The following is a 21,885-nucleotide window of genomic DNA, read 5'->3' on the forward strand; positions in this document are numbered from 1 at the left end:
GCTGGAGATCTGCATTTGCACGGTACAAAAGAAGATAGCGTTTTGTTTATACAAAGGATTTATTTTATACACATTTACCTACAAAATATACAGCAGTTAAAAATAATGCGTGGGCAGAACAATTACTGGAAAAAAAATCCAGAAGACAATTCTTAATGTCTTAACTGACAAAGTTACATCAATAGGCTGCCTTTAAAAGCCAGTCTACCCTGTAGTAGGAGTTACTGAAGTTGCAAGAGCTTTGCAGAGTCAATTTAAAGAGTTCAAAACAATTAAAAAGGCACCTTGAACAACTTAAACTTAAAACTTTAGTTTTAGCTATTCAAAAGTTACACTTTGAGCCTATTTCATCCACACCTCGTTAACACTCTGAATAACAAAACTGTTATTTTCTTGTGGCACTCTTTATACTTTCTTTACCAAATCTGAAGTTATGCATTTGCAACACTATTTTCATGTTCTGACTATCACAGCATAAAAATCCCCTCAGAATGTTCGGGTGGACTTTAGATACAGTACAACCTTGCAATCAGGAAGATACAAGCATATTTAAGACAACTTTTAAAATAGTAAAACCTTAAAATAGCAGTGTTTTGAACCAGATCAAACAAGGAACTACGTATAACCACAAGGAAAGTGGCTGGTGCACTATATACACAACTCGACAAATGTGATCCTTGATATATTTGTGAAGTTCTTAAACAGTAAGACCAGTTTTCTCCAGCACAGACAGACCGTCTTCCTGCGAGCCTTTTAACCAGTTCCAAAAAGAGTGACCAGGAGACAAAGACAGCTGTAATGAGGAAGTGTGCTAATAAAACATCAGGAGAATGGGAAGTGTTCCTCTCAATACGGTTCATGGGAACAAAGGAATCCATAAATCAAATACTCCTTTTCCTAAACATTGGCATTGATGTGCTATTTACAATAGCATACAAAGACATGTAACACAAATGAGGTTTAATTTTCAAGTTCAACTTCATTGCTGATTAACATACTCAACTTGTATGTTCCATTCTAGCCGAAGTAAAAAAGTGAGACTAATACTGAAAAAGAGGTAATCAGAAGTAGCAAAAGCACTGATAATGTGATAACAAAGAATTTGGATAAATATTCAAGAAAGTAATATTGCACACTTTCACTGTCAACTGTGTTAAGACTTTCACTCCCAGGCAGTGACAACCAGTCCCGTTTGTTTTTTGCTGTCATACTACCTTAAAAAAGGTCATTTTTGGTTTCCATGGCAGTGGAAAAAACTGAAGGAAGACAGCCCTTATTGAACGTGAGGCCTAGGTTTTAATATTAATTTTCCAGTCTGCAAAAGAGACAAAAAAAAAAAAAAAAAGGAGTTTAAACTCTGAAAGTTGAGCCCAACAATTGCATTTCAAATTCAATATTAGAGGCTGAGTTTAATACAGACAACAATACTGAACATTTCACATTCCAGTTTTACAGACACACAGAATTTGTTGAGGTGTAAACAAACGCTGTTCAGAAAAAAACCAAACATGTCTTTTTGAATTATTTGCTTTTTTTTTTTTATACAAACAAGGTTTAGGCAATGAACAGCTAACACTTACATCATCACAGGACATATTATATTCTGCCAAAACAGTTCGACATCGGGCTGCTATACTGTGTGGACTGTGTCAAGGAAAGCAGCTAACACTTGTACACAGAGTAAGTAAAAACTGAAACAGCAGCATTTAGCACAGGCTTCAAGAACAGCAGTAACTACAACACTTTTAACCTGACAAACACAATTAAAGGATACATTGACGGTGCCACCACTCTTTTATGTATTCCAGCAAAGAACAAGCCTATTAGGGTAATACAGCTAATTGTGAAAAACGGGTGATTCCAAAGTGATGTGAAAAACGACACCTAGGAAAGAAATCGGATTAGTCTCACTATATACTTTCTAAAACATACACGAAGTTGCTTCCTAGTTTGCTTAACTAAAAATAAAATACTGCTCCTAGCCCTCTTCAAGTACTGGTGAACAATTCTTCATATCAGCACTCGAGGTGTAGCATTTTGGTAGGCAACATCCCAGGACACATTCCACAACAATTCCAGACAGCTTGAGAGCTCTACTAAAAACTATCTTCCACATTTTAGCCTTCCAGTTTTCAATATACCACCTGACTGCAGCACCAAGCTATGAAACAGAAAATGTGCAGCATTTGCCTGATCTTACCTTCTGTGTCTCTGGGTCTATTAACCAGTTCCAAGCCCCGGTTGCTGTGCAAACTGATACCACTATCAAAATCACTGATGAAGAAAAGAACAAGAGTCATAAATAGTATACCTCAGTCATATTTCAGAGCATTTATTTTTTAGCTGCAACTTTTAAGCTTGTATTTCTTTGCCTACTTCTGCATGAGGAAAAGCTTCTACTGGGAGGCAGAAATGAAAATAGGTGAAAAAACTTCCAATAAGGGAAAGTGTAAAGATTCTGTACAAGTTGGTACTAAAACATAAATTGTCAAGCAGAAATATCCTGATCCTTTGAAGAAACCGAAGTTTCTAAAGAAAACACAGATATCAAAAGCATGAGTTGGTGAGTCAAGTAAGATTTGTACCAAATGTTCACTTTGCTATTTGAGCCAGTGCTGTCTGGGCAACAGGAATGCAGAAGCACCAAACTGCAGAGCAGAGCTGAAGTTTCTCGTTTTTTCTCCCAAGCTTTTCAGTGTAAGGAAAGCCTGAGGCATCAGCAGTTTCAGTGGCACAGGTTGTGTTCTGCTCCCCATCGCAATTGACACAATTACAAGCAAGGAAAAGGAAAAAAAAAAAAAAAAAAAAAAAAAAAAAAAAAAAAAAAAAAAAAAAAAAAAAAAAAAAAAAAAAAAAAAAAAAAAAACCAAATAGGAGTCAGGAAGCATGTTAACATTAGCACAAACCTCTACGTATCCAGAATGGCTTAGGAAGAACAATCAATTCACTGTAAATGAATAATACTAGATACATATCAGAGTCACACAGCATCCTAGACTGATTTTGAGAGACTACAAAGGGTTGGGGAACAGGGGTTGATGGAAAAACAGAACAAATATAAACATAAAGAAACCTCATATTATATAGCACACCCATAAAGCCTTGCAGCTTCATTGCAGTTCTGAGTGTTTTCTGTGGAGCCTGGATGCAAATAAAGTTTTTACTGGAAAGCAAGCGGGCAGGGCAGGAAAAAAAAAAAAAAAACAAGCCAACAAATCAAACAACACAAAAAAAAAGGAAGAGAAGGTCCAGAGTTACTAGCCTTTAGGATCATAGGGAAGAACCTGGAAACAAAACCCAAATATTCACTAAATACTACTTTCAGGTTTGCAAGACTGCTATAATTTGCTATTGAGTTGCATACTGCTTATAGATATTACAAATTTAAAAAAAAATAGGAACTCTGACAAGTTAAGTTTTTAAAGAAAATTGAAGAAGATCTAATAAAAGCATAAAGTTGCTCTATAAAACCACATTTTTTTCAGGATAACAGGAAGAAAAGCAAACATTAAATACCCTGTTACAATTAAAGTAGACAGTTCCTCTTTTATGTGAATTGCAAAACTAGGAAAATGAGTAATTTGGGAAAAAAACATGAATTACAATGGAATACAATACTAATTATGCAAACGTCATTTAATATGCCTAGAAGTTTTCAGTACTTTTTTTTTATTAATATCTGACAGTAAATAACAATTCTGGAAGCCAAATGCATTCCTACAGTAGGTATGCACAAGTTTGGCAGAGGTGCATATAAATATCTGCCTGCCTCCTGATTGCTCTCAAACAAGGGGGCTTGGAGGAGTGCTAGTGGTGTTTGGTTTTGCCTTTTAAGTAGTTGTTCCTCCATTCAAAATTGGCCTCTCAGGAGAAAAGATGCAATTTTATATGTTCTAAAAAACATCAGTGTTCTTTGAGTAGGGAAACTTCAGCAGAATTTCACAAAAAAAAAAAAAAAAGCTGTATGTTTCCACCACAGACTACTGATTCAGAAGTTGGCAGCACATCTGTAGTATCTTTTGACCTTCCCCCTCCTTCAAACTTCCCTGTTAGAACAGAGCTGAAGACAAATGCTGCCTTTACGGCACACTGCTGTAACATTTTCACCTTCAGTTTTATAGGGACTATCTCACTTGATTATATTTAGTTTACGTAATTATAGTGACTATCAGAGAAGTCTGAGTCTTAAAAAAAAAACCAACAAAACATAAAAACCAGAATAAAAGAGAAAAAAAACATAACTTATTGTTCCAACCAATCCAATCTTAACCTCATTTTTCTAGCTCTGGTTAAAGTATTAGTTTATTATCCGTTATTAACTTGTTGCAGTGTTTGAAGTTATGCCACAAATTTTAAAGAAAACCTAAATACAGATTTTTGTTTGGGCAAATTTAAATCAGAGTTTGACACTGGTAAATCTAAAAAGCTTAAAAGACAGAATCCTGTTTATCCCTTGGAACATCAAACTTACTTCTCCAACGTCCTGTAGCTGGTTGCAAACATGCAATATATTCAGTAAGTCTTCTTTCAAAAGCTTTGAGATCTGGGGAGGATGTATATTAAGCATAATTAGATCTTCATCTATTTAGTCACATCTTAATGTAAAAGATAAAAGGAATTCATTTTCCCCTGTGCATACCCACTTAAACAGGCAGAGAAAACCAATGCAGTGATCATTTAGATGCAATAAAAGCCCATGCAAAGTAGTTTTATTCAACTTCAGGTAGAAAGTACACTGATGGAGTCAAGCTAAATGCAAGAAACATTCCCACTTACAAAAAAGAAAATCAACGTAGCTGGGAAATCAGACTATTTTAGACATTTTTCAAAACACTGAGAGTTAGATTCTAAGTACCTTAAATTGCCCCTCAAAATAAACAAAAAAAAAGTATCACATTTTGGACTATTACATACATCAGGAAACTATTAACTTCTATTATCTATATAACAGCAGTTTTATAAAAGGTTAGCCTTTTGCCAGCTGCTCAAGGGATTATTTGTAGCAGTGTGGCTTTGATGACTTTGTTTTGTAGAAACTTTGAGTGCCCTGACATACATATACACACGTATGCAAAAAAACCCACAGCAAACACTAACCCAAGGATCTTAGTTTAATTCATTTTTTCTTTAACCAGATATTTCTTCTTACTGCCATCGTTCTCCCATAATCTTTGCACTGAAATTGCTGTGAAATGCATTTCAAGTTCATACCCCTAATTTAAAAAAAAAAATATCTTGACCTCCCAATGAATGTCTACAGGGAGCTGCTTCACCTCAAGTCCAGGCTAGATTTATGCTTCTGTTGAACAAGGTCGATATTTGACAACATTCCAGTCAAACCTAGAATTTTACCTGGAGTTAAGTTTTAATTAGCATCAATTTAACTTTCAGCTAAAGTCTCCATCAGCATCACTGTGGAGCTTCAGCTTGCAACTGTTGCTAAATTAGTTACCTCAATAAAGCAAATAGAGAGTAAGACTGAAAGAAGTGTCACTATTATGATCATTGCTAATGCAGTTTTCTAAACTTGAATTTACTCCTAAGTGGTTTGCAGGTGAATTCATGGGTGAAGATTACAGTATCTTGACTTCAGCCACAGAAAAGCTGACTAGTCTTAATTACCGCCAAGAGCCCGGTAGTTATGGCCTGTCCTCCACCTCCCTTCTGGGGAAGCTAAACCACTGCCAGCAATTAAAGCTAATTAACTGTTCCCTGACTAGCACAAGCCCCTGCACCTAGTCACTGAAGTGAGAGGGGGAATAGGAGGTAGCACATGAAAATCTGCTCTCTGAGAAGCAGCACCCTGAAGGCATAAAATCAGGCTACTGACAACAAAGCTCTCAAGGAAACACTTGCATAATGCAGACATCACGAAAACAAAAAATGAAAAAAACTCTTTCAGAAAATAGGAAATGAAAGTTTTAACTTATTTTCATTTATTATCTCTGACCAGCAGGGCTCCCTTCTGGGATCCCTCAGCTTGTACAGACATGGCAACAAAGCCCTGACAACGCCGGACTATCAGTTCCTGCCGACATGTCCGCTATAAAACACCTGCACTGATGCGTTTCTAAAATCCCTACCAGCCTTATTTTTGGACGCTAAGAACTCCTTTCGGGGTTTTGACATGCAGCAAGCTGCAGCTTCAAAGACCGCGTATCCCAGACCATCAGTGTCCTCGGATAAGAAAGGGCTATTTGAGGTCGCGTTCTTCAAGCACAGTGTGGGACTCGGAGCTGGAAGAAACGCGCCTCACGCACGAACCCGCGGGTTTAGCACAGCACAAGCGGATTTTAATAAGCCACAGCCGAGCAGCGGCAGGGAAAGGGAAGCAGGTCCCTCCTCCCCCGGGCCGGCAGGAGCCCCCCGGCACAGGCCGCCCTTCGGCCCCGCTCCCCGAGAGCAGCACGGCCCGCCCCGAGCACAGGATGCGGAGGAGCCCCGGGACCCCGCCCCAGCTCGCCTGTCTGGGCCGAGGAGCAGCGCCGGGAGCGCGGTGCAGAGGGAGCCGAGGCCTCCCGCGGCCGCTTCGCCCCGCTCCGCGGGGACGGCGCAGCGCGCCCGGGCAGCCCGGCCGTGAAGCCGGGAGCTCCCGGCGCGCCGGAGAAGCAGCGGCGGGGTCGCTCCGTGCGGCCGCACTCACCCTCAGCCTGGTCCAGCGAGTTCATGGCGGGCGGGCGGAGCGGCAGCACCGGGCGGAGCACCGAGCACCGGCCGAACGCCGCGCCCCGCCCGCCGGCCCGGCCCCGCAATAACACCCCGCGCCACTCGCCCGCCGCGCCGCCCGCAGCAAGCGCGGCCCGCATTGGCTGCGGGCGGGGAAGGGGCGCGGCCCGGCCCCGCCCGCTGAGGGAGGTCAAGCGGCTTGGCTGGACTTTGTTTATTAAACGGCGTCTCCGCCTTGTTTCTGGTTGTCACACCCCGGCATTCTCAGGTCGGTTGAGAGAGCTGTTCCGTATATGTGACTTGGCGGAAAATAAAAGCTAGCAAAGAAGACACAATGCTCTTTTTTAATTTTTTTTTTTTTTTTCCCCAGGCAGCCCTGGGTCAACCTCTACGCTTGTTCACTCGGTTTTTTTCTACACACCTTCCCCTTACAGTCACCATCCAGCTCTACGGCACGGCCGGGCTGCTCTGCCGTGTTTTGGAAGCAGGTCAAACAAGAGTGACCTCTAATCTCAACAGGGCTGGGCAGAGCTCTTGAAAGCTGCTGACAAGCACGAGCATTGGGCTAAATCTTTCACAAATGCAATTTAAATACTCAAGGGTTTCTGTGCAAGAGGAGGGCACCGGGACACGAAGAGCCAGAGTGGGATGCTACCAGCAGGCTTGGTACCCACACAATGCCCCACTCACTCCCTGTGTGACGGACCAGATTCATTTCACCTCCACACAACCCTGAAAAGCTGGTGTTGATGGATCAACCCCAGCCACAGACAAGGCTGTGTCCCCTCAGCCCCAGCAGGGCAGGGTGGCAGCCAGCAAGTGACCCCAGAGTACCAGGGTGAGGGTCCAGAGCCAGCCACACCCTCAGTTCAACTGCTGACTTTTCCTTCAGCAGCAGTGAGGTGAGACCTTTGGAAAGGAGCTTGAAGGAGGTGAGGAAAGCCCCAGATACAGCCCCATCCCTGCTAAGCAATGCCAGTGCAGAGGTCAGCAGTTGTGGTAGGGCTGTCAGCAGCAGCAACGCCAGGCACCAGCACAACTGGCCACCCACCATGAGCTGCAGAAAGCCCAGAGAACAGCAAAAACCACAAACACCTTAAAAACATCAGCGAGGAAGGCAGGTTTAGTGGTGTGACTGTATTTGGCCAACAGAACGAGAAGCTTGGGGAGTACATGTTTACGATATCCCTGCAAATAAAAACTTTTGCAAAGAGGAGTGAATCAGTGCTGCAGGTCCAGGGCAAGGATGATGCACCCTGATAGCTGCAGCGGGGATGGAGCCTGGCATTGAGGAAGAACTTCTCCATTAGAAGCAAAGGAACAAGCCATCTCCAGAGAAGGCACGTGAGAGGGGGCAGGCAGGTGCGGTAACCTGTGGCGGAAAGTTCTGTATGTTTTGCCCAGTTTTTGTTTCCCAAGGCACAACGCTCACGAGCCTGGCAGTGTCCAGACTCTCTGGGGGGATCTGGGGCCAGTGTTTCTGTCAGGAGAAGGGGTGCAAAGTGCTTGCACGCGTCATCCGTTACCCCTCACCCCTCGGATTTATTGCTACATCCCTCGATGTGGCATCAGGGAGTGGCCTTTGGATGGGGACAGCGACAGTGGCATGTTGGTGGTGCCCCTGCCAGATCCTGCTCATCCCCGGCTGTGCTCCGGCAGTAGTGATCACGTAGGGCATGGCAACAGCTGAAATAGCGATCATCTAAGAGCAGTGAGGAAAGGTTGGGATTCTCTGTCGGTTTTAAGTGTCCCATTGGACGTACAGGGATTGGCCACCATGATCCCACAGCCCTGCCTGCTGCTGTCCCAGCTGGGGTGCAGAGTTAACTGAACTGGTCTGTTTGCTAAATGAAAGCTTTTTGAGTTACGGAGTGACTCCATTAGTGAGCTCTCCAGGGACCCGGGCTCTCTGCACTGCCATCTGTTTTCAACTAACCGATACTGGAGCCTGGATTGTATTTTGTGGTCCAGTAAGAATTTTGTGTTGCTCAAAGCAGAGAGCTGCAGTGCTCTCAGGGGTGGGATGTGGTCATTTCTCTACTTCTGGGGGGCATGGGCAGGGCATTAATTTTTTTAAAGAGACCTTGGAAATTCATGAAATATGACTTGTCATTTTTCACTCATTGGTTTTAAGTGTCATCACAAAAAAAAAAAGTGTTTTCTAGGAAGTCGTAAGTTACTTTTGCTTTGGTGATAACTCACTGAATGTAGATGATGGCCTAATATTTTCTTAAGAGTGTTTGAGTCCAGCTTATTATATTTTTGCCTATTTAGTTTACACCAGTTTTGCCAGTGTAAAAACCAGAAGAAACACTACTCTGGTGGTGGTAGGAATTCTGTCAGCTACATGGAAAGGCTGGACACCTCAGTGGTCTTTTTTTCTGGCTGTCAATAAAGGTTATAGCAGATATTAGCACTAGAATATTTCACTGAATCAGTCTGAGAAGTAGGTGTTTTTTTCCTTACTACAACTGTGCTCTTGCAGTTGGTAGAACCTTAAATTAATGAGACCCAAAAAGCTGGATGCTGCTCTGAAAAGTGGAGTGCTGTGCATAGCCCTTGGAGATTTCCAGAATCCTGAAAGGATGAAAGTTGTGATTTGCATTATTTATACTTCTGTGAGCTTGCTGATGTGCAGATCTCCTCTGATCTTTTATATTGCTCTAACTATTAGGCTTACTTCTGAACAGATACAGGTATCTTAAAGCTGAGTTTTTTCAAACTTTGATGATTTGTGACACTTAAAGGCTGAACCAACACCAGGAAAAAAATTCCAAGACCTGTAACCCTTGAGATGCTTAAGTAAATAAGCAAATAATTCCTTTATTGTTTGTAATGTAAAACTTATCTGACAGTTCAAAATGCCTTTTTTTTTCTCAAGTAGATTTTACTCTCTTCTGTAAAATTCTGCTCACTAACTAAGATAAATGAGACAAGATGATGCAACTGTCATCATACTACAACTGACTTAAATAAACTGTTTCTTAGGGTCAGTGCATCTGTTAATAATCCTTGATATTTTTTTCTGCCAACACCTGTGAAACCTTAAAATGAACAGTTTAAGCAAAAGAGCTTAGTGTACATTTGGATTGCTTCCCGGTGCAGAGGTGATTGGAAGAAACATGCTTTGTCAGTTAAGGGTGCTATCTCAAGTATCTTTTTTCGAGGTGCAAGGGATGCATCTTTCTGAGTTTAGCAGCTTTGGTATCTATTTCTGGTTCTCACAGCTGTACTTGGAGCATAATGTGGGAGCATCTGTTGGCAGCATCTGCTATCAGAGATAATTAGGATGGGTCACTTGTTTCTAAGTTTGATTGCTTTTCCAATCCTCTCCTGCATGTTTTTGTCTACATATCCCTTATACACTCATTTTCCTCTAAACAATCCCTCCCTCTTGAGGCAACATGTTATTTCAGAGATACTGTGTTAATGTTGAAGGCTGTTACAAATTCAGTCTTTTTGAATGTACTAATGCTGTATTTTTATAAATCTGTTTATTGTAGTAACTACCTTCCAGGTTTGAAAAGTGTAATCCCAACTTGCATTTACTGATAAGAGGATAGTGTTTACATGCTTTACACTCCTTTTTGAGTAGATTTTGGAAGCTTAAATCTTATCAAGAGACTATCCTCTTTTTATTCATTCTGTCTCATTTTCCCTGAGAAGTCTTACTTAGATACAGGACAGATGGGGGTTTTCTGTAAGAAGATCCATATTCAGAGCTTCTTGATTTAGACAACAAAAAATTCTGGTCAGAAAAAATAAAGTTACCCTGTTTGTGAGCTTTATCAAATAGTCCACTGTGGTCTGTAGAAAAGAGAATGCTGTTCATTAGACATCTGAACAGAATCCACAGGATTATCTCTACACAAGGTATGCATAGTGTAGAAATACCTATTTTCTGTGTGTATGTGGCTTGATGTAGTAGAAGACTCATTTTCACTTCTTAGAACTGAAGTATAAAACTTCTTCTGCCACATTGAATATGTTAAGTTATGGCTTGAGATGGTATAAATGTTTTGAAGTTTGGCAGTCTGTAAAGTTATTTGTGTTCCTCTGCTCTTTTTCTGCAACTGGAGTGAGGTGTTTATATATTTTTAGTTACTCACAGCAGGAGTAATTCACCTTCATATTCCATATAATACTTTTAAAGACAGGCTTCTTATATCCAAGATAACTTAATTCCTTTTTTAGTTTATTGTTCCTCTTCACACATTTTAGGGGAACCTAAAAGAATGTTGTTCAGTTTCTGTGTTCTAATTAACACAGTGTTTTATTAATCTGTGGTGACTTTGCTGTCTATCTTCAATATTATTTGATCTCCAAACTTTCTTAACTTTAAGCCCACGCATAGATCCAGGTAGACTCCATGTCTTCTGAAGTGAATAATATGTACCAAAAATTTGTTATGAAGCAGTTTGAGGAAAAAAGTGAATCTTTGGATGTTAAGCATAGCATATAAAGTTAAAAAAATGCTGAAGAATTATTAGAGTTACTTGGGAAAGATTATTGAGGCTAAAGTTATGTCCACATCCTAAGAGAAGTAACAGTAAGGAAACTTCCAGGACTGGAATGTCACTGGCTTATGAAGAATCTCTTCCTCCAGCAGCATTGGCAGCAATCTTAGATGTTCATGGTAGTGGGGGAGCTTGGGATGCTGACCTAAGGGAAACAGGATGGAGGAGCAGAGAGACCATGGCCAGGCACTGCTGTAAATCACTCCAGGCGTGGGAACTTAATGGTACTGTGTAACTGATAAAGTGCATAGCATGTGTCACACAGTTGCTGAGCTAGATATCCAGTTATCACTGGCAATCCAATAAGAATCTGCATTTCTATTGCTTCAGTAATTCACTGTTTGTGAATCTGGCTGTGATAGCTCTTACAAAACATGACTGGATTTGTGGTACTGAAGTGGCTCTGCATTTCTGTTACTTAATTATTGTGCTGAATTGGCTGTTACTCAGAATTTAAACCCACCCACTCTCAGCCCCTCTGATATCTGAGGACCACCTGGAATGCAAGGGGGTTTATTTTCTGCCAAATTTCCTTACACTTAGCACAATGAACTCACCTCAGCAACTTCTTGTTCATGTTTTTTGTTAACTTTTTTTAATTAGGGTATGGATTCTTGTTCACTCTTGAACCATGTGTATTCAGCTTTTCCAGTTCCTAGTCCTTCCCATTTAATTCCCAAATAGAGTCTTCTCAGCCTCTTTGCTTATTCCCCCTCTTCTCCCACACATTGTATTTGGTTTTCTAAAAGCTGTCAGGGAACAGATGTATTCATCTGATTTTTCCTTGTTTCGAGGAGTGCCTTAATTCTTCAACTGTTGCTCCTCATATGATAATATTGAGTGATTCAGTTGTCTTCTTTTGCTAACTTTCAGATTAAAAGTTTTGTATTTAGAACAAGGACATTTTTCTGTGATATCTTAGATTTATGGCAAAGACATTACACCATAAAAATAAAGGCTCATGAGAAAACCAAACTGTTTGTTACAAACAATGTAGAGAACTCCAACTGAAAGCTGGATTTGTTTCTTTTCCATTGGATATAGCAGTGTCATTTCCTCGCTGTGGGCACACACAGAAGTGATGGGACCACTGTTCCTGTGCGCCTGGTCATTCCCAGTGGATATGTCTCCACCTCCCTCCCTGGCTGGCAGCCAAGGGGTAGCCCTAAGGTGTCCTTACCAGCTATGATGGGTGCAGAGCACAGCAGGACAGGTTGTGGTGCAGGTACAGCTGCATTCTGTGGCAGACAGCTTCCTGAGAGCTGGCATCTACTCACTGAACCGTTCTGCTCACAGCCTGCTTTGTGCCAGACATGGGAGTAGGAGGTTTGTTGGCTTTTGAGATGATGAGCCATGTGCCCTGCTGGCTTGCCAGGATATGCTGTATTTCTTGTTTCCAACCATGGTTTTGGGTATCTGTTTGTTCAGCCTGAGATCTTGTTCACAAACTGCAGCTTTGAGGGTTGCTTGCATTCCTGCTTGTCCTGTAGGGTGTTAATGTTTGATACTACTTTTGCAAAACAGTGATTTCTTCCAAGCAGAAGTGCCCCTTATTAAAAACTAACAAAATAACTACACAAATCTGGTTATGAGGGTTTTTTCTTGCATTACTCCATCCCCTACCTGTTTCCAAAAGGGCATGTTCTGAAATAACAGGGCTATCCCTCTGTTAAGTAAACTTCCCTTGCTTTTCTCTCTGTAGTATTGCAGTTATACCAGAGAAGTGGGAAATAAGTATGCATGAGTTTGTGTTGTGGCGAGTTCAGGGTGTAGCTTTTCAGTAAGGTCTGTCTTTGATATTCTAATTGAAAAGATGCTTAATTTAGAATGTGCAAGTAATGTACAAGTGCTGTGTGTTATTGGGAAGCAAAGAAATGAAATATCGACGTAAGTCACTTTTTAAGTGGTCAGAATTGTACAGTGTTGCTTTGGGTTGGTGAAGAATTGATGAGGCTGGTTGAGAAAAACATGAGCTGGGCCCCTCACTTATCTTGCACCTGCCTCGAGCAAAGGCCTAACAACTGGAGGATGTCTGGAGGGAAGCAGAGGCCTCATGGCCAAATGTTTGTGAGGCACAGAGGAGCACCCACGCCTCTGCACCAGCCTCACTCCCCCTTCACCCTGAGCAACCAGCTTTGCTGTAAATCTGGTGCATTAATGAGATAAGGATGTGTGCAAAGACTGTCTGGAGAAGGTCAGACGGCCCTGGCTGCTGCCTGAGTATGTGCAGGAGGGATAAGTTGTTTATTATACCTTTTTTTTGTCAGCTATAAGTTCTGACCAAAAGTAAGAGACCCTCATTAAGCTCTGTTTATGTATTAACTTCCACACCCTGTGGAATGCAAATGAGGAGGAACAAAAGACATAGTACATGTATGTACAAAGTCACCAAACACCCCCTACAACGTGCAATTGTTCCATCCCATTGTGAAGGGCCAGAAATTTATAGTATAAAAGGGGGAGTTCTGGGCAGAAAGAGTCAAGGAGGGAAAACACCTCTTCCTGCTCGGGATTGATTGATGAACTGTGTCTCTCCTCCTGCCCTGAAGGGACACCTTTATGTGAGCTTTGCACCTCCAACTGCGTTGAAGCAGATCCAGTAATGTGCATTTATATACATATAGTGCTATGAGATCTCTCTTACCATACTTTCTGCCACAACACATATTAACACTGTAGTTAGTGCCTTTATGACTGGCAGTCCTGAGTCTGCTTTCCTGCAGCTTCAATAACTCTACTACAAATCTGTGCTCATGCAAGTTCTTATTGAACTTGACCAGAGCTATAATGCTGAATTGGTTCTAATCACAAATCAAACCATCTTGCATGCAGCCCCTCTGATCTCTGAGGACTAGCTGGAATGGAAAGGGGGGTTATTTTCTGCTAAATTTCTATTCCCTTAATGCTGCAGTTGCTTTCAGTTGCTGATGCTTAATGAAGGCACTTGCTGCTGTACACTTTTCAGTACGTCTTTAAGGAAAAATGGATGAAGCAAAAGCTTTAGAAGCATCTTGTGTAAGCAGAAATCTTGCCCTAAAATGTCCCCCTGCGGCTGCAAATTTATGCAGTGACTGTTGGGATGTCAGTGTACTTTTTAAGGCTTTATTTAAGCAGTGTCAGGAGGAGCTGACTGAGGTGCTGCAAGTGTATCATAAGGCATTCAGTAGTTTAGGCAAACCTGAGGAAGGAAACCTGACCTTTTCACATCTCCCCAGAGTTTGTTAATGAAGAGCGGTGAAGGAAAAATAGTGCATTGCTTCTATTTGATATGACACCCTTTACAGAACAAATGTAGTGTGAAAATCTATTACATGTGCTTATTTTATCAGTTTAACATCTTGGATTATTCTAGCTTTTAAAAGGCTTTTCTGGTAATATATACTTAATTTCATGTTCTTACCTCTTCTAGTATAAATCCTTACAAATCATGTTACAAGAGTCATTCTTCCCAAGATGATTATTCAAAGGATTTTTAAGATCTGAATAGGAAAGAAACTTTCAGTAACATAAATAGAAATTATTCTAAGGCTTTGAACATCCTATGAAAAGTATTTGTAATGCTATAGCAGGAATAGGGAATAAGTTGTATGTTGGAGACAGGCAAGCAAGCTCATTTCTGGTGACTCCTACATTGGTGTATGTCTGTTGTGGGTGATTTTTCTATATGGCTCCTAAAGTATTTAGGAAAGGTGCTCTGTAACACATGTGAAAAATGTTCCAGTTTAGCTTCTGGTGTCTGGCTATAGTGAAAAAAAAAAAACGGTACTCTGGTGGCTTCTCCTCATCTCACTGCCTTCCCTTGGAGTGAGATTTGAGTCCCAGCATCAAAACACAAGAAAGTTCAGGAGAGATTGGTACAAAGATAGTGCTCTGCGGGTTGGAATAGATGAATGGGCTGTTCTCAGTGGATTAATTCTAAGAAGTTTGCAGCCAAGTTTAACCATGTTTCTTATGCCTTTTTTGCATGTCTAAGAAATTTCCTCAGGGAAAAAGAAAATGAGGGAGAGAAAAACCCTTGCTTCAAAGAACTCCTTTTATAATTTTTGACAGTATTGTTAAATAGTAAAGTAGTGAAACTTGGTGATGTTCTAATATAGTTTTGCAGTCTGTGCTGTTGCTTAATTGATTTTTCACTTGGTTGCAGATGACTACACCAGGGATGACTGTGGAGAGAAGGTATACGTGCAGTTTTACTAACAGATGCAGAAAGACTGAGACGCCTTCTGACTGTCATTGCTGCCACCAGCAAGGAGCAAAAGTAGGTTTCCATTAAGATTTTTTTAGCTAATTCTATTACAGAGATGGTAATTACATAGGTAAGTGTAACCCAGTTCAGAAATGTGACCCTGCAAATATGTAGATAACGTTTGAAGATCATGCCTATTTAAATAGGATCTCCTTAATACTTCTATTTAGTCCTAAAATTTCTTATGCATCTCCTAGGCAGTATCTTTTGCAATATTTAATTTCCTTCCTCCTCACTGACCTCAATATTTGACATATCCCTTTCTGATACTCATATGTTTGGGGCTGCACCAGAGATTTTCTATTTCGGTTCATGGAGTGTTGCTCAAGTGTAGTGGCACATAATCCAATGCGACTTAGAAATTGTCTGCCACTATCATGGTTTAGTGATCTATGGAAATGTTTAGGCAGATACTTGAAATCCAGATAGAAAGAACTACAGCTACCTCAGCTGGATTGGTTCGTGTGCCTGAAATGCAAAGATCATGTGGGATAATCGGAGCAGGTTGTAAATTGGCTTCTAATTTTTTTAAGCAATTGAATAATTGAAGCTGACAAATCAGTTTGTTTTCAGTTGTTTTACGCCCAAACATGTTGCCTTAATATGTAGATAAAACATTTTTAGAATGACTAAAGTAGGTGTATTACAATTTACGAATAATAAGCCATAGGTCTTCCATGACTGCCTACTGTCCCACTGGTTACTTCAGGATCAATGTTAGCAAACTTTTCTGTCGGTGAATGGAATTTGTGACTTTCATTTCTCCACATTGCTAAAGAAATGTGATCTTCAAAGTCAGAAGACTAAAATCAGGTTACCTTCTTAAAGGAAGGTATTGATCAGCACCAATCCTCAGAACATATTTATTACTAGTCTTAAATTTTATGCTCTCTATGTTCAGTATTTTTGCCAAAAAGAGGCTGCTAACAAAATTACCCTAATGTCAATGTAGTAGTTCATAATAGATAATATTCCTTTCTGTTGAATATTTCCCAGTATAATAGGATGGTAAGATAGAATCAGATTATAAATATCACTAATTTTAATAATGTGTTTCACTCTCAAATCTAGCACTAAAACGTGATCAAGCAGGAATCATTAACTAAATATCTTCCTTTTATGTATATTACAGCTTCCTAATATATCAAAGTAACTTTCAAAATTTTCTGTGTAGCTTAAAATAGAGATCACAATTACTTCCCAATATTGTAGAAAGTGTATCTGATCAAAGAACAGTTTGTTCTGCCAGTTTTTCACACCTCAACATTGGACTTGGCACCTGTGGCTTCTCATACATACAAAATGGCAACAACACAGGGATGGGAAACAATGACACAGACTTCTAGTTTTATATAACCAACTTCTCTTTTTTTAAGCTACAGTTTTAGGTGATGAGTTAGAAGAACTGAAGGTGTGGTGAAAGTAACATACCTCACATAGGTCACATCTCACACATGCACTCCAAGAAGTTAAATAACTGTTCTGTATTCTTGAACAGCTCAATGCAGCACTTTTCTCTTGCCCTGTAATCAGGCTTCATTATTCTATCCAGAGAAAGTTTAGCTTGTTTGAGAGATGTCACTTAAAATATTCTCCATTCAGAACTACAGTTTAAATTTCTTTCAACCCATTAAAATTTTAAACACTGATTCATTGCACTTCTGGGTAACAGAATTTGACCTAGTTAAAGTGAGACAGCTTTGAAATAGTTCTCTGAATTAATTTCTAATAATGCATAATACATGGAGTTATTAAGTGTCTGTCCTGAATTGCTGTTTAAATGGCATAAAATGCATGTAACAATCTCACTTATAGTAGTTACATTATAGGAAGTTATACAGCAATTGCCTAATTATAATTTCGCTTTCTTGCATTGATTCTATGTAAATAAATAAAAATCCTTCTTAAGGTTTTTTTCCATTTGTTGCAGGACTTTTCATTGTAAATTTACAAATTTCACATATTTTCTTGTATCAGGAACACAGTAGTAAAAATGCAGTTTCTCCTGGAGGAAAAGTAACTGCCCTGTTCTTCAGTTAAGTCTTTGTATGGAGTTGGGAATCTTTGTCTCATTCGTGATCTAAAGCTAAACAGACCAATAATGTTTTGACAGTGGGAAGGAGAAATTACAACTTTTCATTTATATTTCAAATGAAGATCATATACTGGTACTAAATCAAAAGTAGCCTCTACAGCTACAGGAGGGCTGTACCAACACTGAACTGAAGGCTCTAAAAATCTCACTCTGTTATATCGCACAGATTTAACAGCTATATTTTTCTATCTTTTTGTGAAAGTGTGAAGTTGAAAACAACAGCTTGATAAAGCCATCCATCCCTTCTCTGTAGTACCTCACAATGTGCCTGTGGAGGATGCACTGGCTCTCATAGTTGAAGCTTTTGGGAATAGATTTGCTGAGCATGAGCAACAGGAGTGTACCAGGGTTTCACACAAGACAGCTGATGTAGTAGATGACTGCCTAGTGTGGGATCTGTGAGATGTGCAGGCTGCCTCTGAACATTAGACTTATTTCTGTTATGACCAGGAAAATACTTGGATTGGTTGGAGTTGAACCCAGCAAGTGACTCTGAAAATACCAGAAAATGTATAATTGAAGGTATTAATATTTTTTCCCTCTGAAATACAGCTTCAATCATCTTTTAAATCTGATATACCTAAGCTTGGGTACATTCCAGAGAAATAGTCTGTAAATAAATGATATGCACTAGAGATCAAAAGTTCATGTATAAAATGCTGTGTGGGTATTAATGGCATCCTGGAGTACGTGCACATATTCTTCACAAAACTAAAATGTTCCAAGGACATACCCTCATGTTCCTAGTGGAGAATTGCTCTCTTACAAGTTACGGTTGCAAAGTAAAAATTTGGTCATCTGCTAATGCTGTTGAGTATTGAAATTGTAATAGCACTGTAAATGGAAATGCACCTAAGTTAGTGATATCCATCAAAATAGAATGCAACTTTTGGTTTAACAGCACTCAGTAATATAATGGTGTATGAAGTTATTTTAATTAGTTTAATATCCAGCAGAATATCTCTAGAAGAAAAAAAAAAAACACCAACCACATATATAAATTATAGACATGGAATATCTGTGTCATTTTAATTTGTAGATCTACTCTGTAGAAAATTCTTGGATACCCTTGTGATAAGGGGATAGTGAGATTCTTGCAGGCTTGTACTCCTAATTTCTTTAGAAGAATCACTTACCACTTCTGTTTATTTAAACTAAGCCTTATTGAACCAACTCATCCTTCCACTGAAGCTGAAGATACAATGTCATGAGGATGCAAGGCCACGAGCAGGCATTGCTGCCCACACCTTAAGCAAATCTCCATCTCTTCTGCTGCCAGGCAGGATTGCTGTCTTAGGCCAGTCATCCCTTCCTGAGGTTAAGCCTTGATTTGGGTGAAAGGCTGTCAGGGGCTCTTCTTCCAACACTATTTCTGTTTTGTATTTCAAAGTATTTAATTCTGTTTCCATGACTGACTTGATCACTTGCCACAGTAGATTTACTCATAGAACAAAACATAGTAGATACTACATGAACCGCAATCAAGTAGGTGGGTGAGATGTGGAAAAATCTGAATTTGCAAATATTTGGCAGTGATCAAATAATAGTTGAAAGACTGGAACTCAGCTGTGCTATTTTCAGAGCAAACTTTGTGTGAAAGAATGGGAGAGTAGGGGAGTATACTATTCTTTATCTAAAAATGAATTCGTTCTAACATTATAAAAGCACAAGAATATAATGCTCATCTTTCATGTCCTTAGTCTGAAATCAGATTCAACTACTGTCCTTGCATCTATTTGAAGTTGGTATGGGTTGAGGTGAACACCTGGCTATTTTAGAAAGGCTTTTCTTCCTCCCCTGTTGTGAACTTTTCCCATTCTACAAAGCTTTCTTTTTTAGTTACCAAGTTGGTCGCAATTCTTTTGAGTTACTGAAGCTCATGGGAAACCAAGAGGGCAGCAGAAACGGTGAGGGCGGTTCAGGTTTTAAACATGAATATTCTTGGATGCTTAGAATTCTAGTGTTTTGTTAGAAATTAAATACAGCTTAATGATTGAAATCAATGGGGAAGTCAGCAAAAAATATTGTGACATCTGTTTAATTGGATTATTTTCTTTTATTAAATGCTAGTGTAAAAAGAAACTATATGTACACTCCTGACAGCTATTCATGTTAATGCTGAGTCTGATTCCTTGGAATGAATACGAGGCACAAACTGAATCAAAACTAGTGACCTACATTATGATCATGGATTAAATCCTTGCTTAGAACCAGCCTCAGATGACATCTAGTATGTTTGTCATGACAAAATCACTCGGAAATAAAATCTGGCTTTAACTTTTCTCACCAACTGCACTTCATTTGTCAGTTTGTTTTAACTCGTGTGTGCAGGTTAACATTTATATCAGAGAGTTTTCCTTTGTCGTGTGCCCATGCTAAGATTAGTGCCCCTGCAGGTCAGTGTGTGCTCTGCTGCTGAATACCTGCGGGAAGGTTGGATGGGTAGCTCCGTGGCTTTGCGTCTTTTAAAGTAGGGCACTCTGAATGAGAGAGGCCAGGGCGTTTGTAGCTGGTGGTGTGTGGTGCCGCTGCTCTGGCTGCAGTGCTCCTTCCTGTTTTCAGACACCTGCTTTCAGGCATTTCTTAAGCCTGGTGTCTATGTCTGCATAAATACCAAGTGAACTTTATACGTGCAAAATAAATGGCAGATGGTCTGCAAAAATACCTAATATCAATTTTAAATTATTGCTTACATATGGAACATAAACAAACGTACCAGAAATGCTGGTCCTGAGATTTTATGTGAATTTTTCCTACTTCCATACAGAAAGTAGTTTTGAAGTATATGAAGCACAAATCAAGTTACTGAAAGTAACTTCTGTAATGCATTAAATACATCATAGGTATCACTTGCAACCATAATAGGCACAGCACATTTTCATAAAGGAGAGAAATTTTAAAATGATTGCTATGTCTTTAAAATTGTGAAGTAGTTTTTACTTTATATTTCTAGTGTGTGACAACTGCTTTTCATAACTGTAGGAGAAAATTTCCACTGGTAGTGAATAGCAAAGAACTTGACTAATATATGTTCTTACAGTATATCAGAGTAATTAAATCTTTTTGTTCTTCATCCAAGACAGGCTGTCTAATGCCTTCACTGTGCATTGGGTAGTGGAGCACTTTGCTGTCTAGAAGGTTACAGTTATTTCAGTATTATGTTTTTCTGATAGTTCTTGCTAGATTTGCTCTGTCATAACTCATGTTGTCAGATGAGGTTTTATTATTGAATTTCTTCATTTTATGAATTACATCAATTATTTTTTTTAATTATTTTTTTTGCCAAGAAACAGTAACAACTATAGATCTTAATGGAACAAAATTTCCCTGCAGTGTAAACTGTGTGAAATAATTCTGTGCTTGAGAACTAAGTGGTGTCTTTCTGCAAGACCTGCCAATTTATTTTTATCTTGCAGCTTATTTCATTCATTCATCATTTTCATTAATGCATTAGCTAAACCCATTAGGAACTAGCTGTCAGCCCAGGAGTAAGTAACAATATAACTTACTATTTTTCAAGACTCTAATATCCATTTTTAAGAATGTAGGAATGACTTGTGGTAAGCGATAGTCTAATGGTAGTGCCCTCTCGATAGGTAACTAGTCCTCCAAGTGATTAAACCCCACCCAGCTCCTACCTATGAATTTATTTGTATGTTGATACTACAACGTCTGAGGGCTGCACACACATAAATTGCCCTGCCAGTGTCCATGTGAGACAGGAGATTGCTTAGGCTTTCCCAGGGGAACCTGGAAGCTGGTTTGAGAGTCTGGAATTGAACTAATTCTCTTGAGCCCCACAGTAGGTCCTTAATCACAAAATCATTCCCCACTTCCCCCAAAGGGATTAAATGTAATAACTTGTATCATTTAAGGGCTTTTCTTTTTTAACACTCAAGGCTGAGGTTTTGAGGTGAACTTTGCTAAAGAGTTACCTGTCATGCTGTAAATGTCGCTTTTCAAAGGCAGGGAGCGGGAAGTTGCAGTGCAGCTCAGCACACAGGGGTTGATCCTGGCCCTGTGGTGGCCTCCAGACGTGAGTGACACCTTGTGCACATAAACACTAATTCCTCTGTGTGGTGTGGAAGGTGCTAGAACTAAATATCCTGAGGAAATAGAGTGAAACTCTCTCCATTGTATGTCTTCAACCTTTCACATTACACTTGAGGATGGGAATAAACCCCAAGCATGGTCAGCATCAGGGCCCACAGGAGGGCTGCTGTGGGCAGAAAATGGTTCTCAACGCATCCTTTGATCAACTGCTGTTTGCTTTCCAAACTGCTTCGCCAGGCAGGAGTCACTCGAGGCCTATGTCTTGTTTTACCAAGAAGAAAACATATCAAGTGAGATTTTAATCAGAA

The 21,885-nt window shown here is 39.9% G+C and overlaps 1 protein-coding gene across 1 annotated transcript; it reads right to left on the bottom strand.

The window, feature by feature from the left end:
* Positions 1-40: 40 nt before the first annotated feature.
* Positions 41-6,742, bottom strand: CNEP1R1 (CTD nuclear envelope phosphatase 1 regulatory subunit 1). The gene is made up of 6 exons (XM_027879829.1): positions 6,644-6,742; positions 4,472-4,543; positions 2,201-2,274; positions 1,775-1,884; positions 1,581-1,635; positions 41-1,315 (listed from the first exon to the last, which is right to left on the bottom strand). Exons 1-6 carry the CDS (start codon positions 6,666-6,668, stop codon positions 1,274-1,276), a joined length of 378 nt encoding a protein of 125 aa, XP_027735630.1. The 5' UTR covers positions 6,669-6,742; the 3' UTR covers positions 41-1,273.
* Between the last annotated feature and the right edge of the window lie 15,143 nt (positions 6,743-21,885).

The sequence above is a fragment of the Empidonax traillii genome, unplaced genomic scaffold, assembly GCF_003031625.1.
Source record: "Empidonax traillii isolate 1590-97213 ecotype Southwest subspecies unplaced genomic scaffold, ASM303162v1 scaffold59:size1551110, whole genome shotgun sequence".
Classification (NCBI taxonomy): domain Eukaryota; kingdom Metazoa; phylum Chordata; class Aves; order Passeriformes; family Tyrannidae; genus Empidonax; species Empidonax traillii.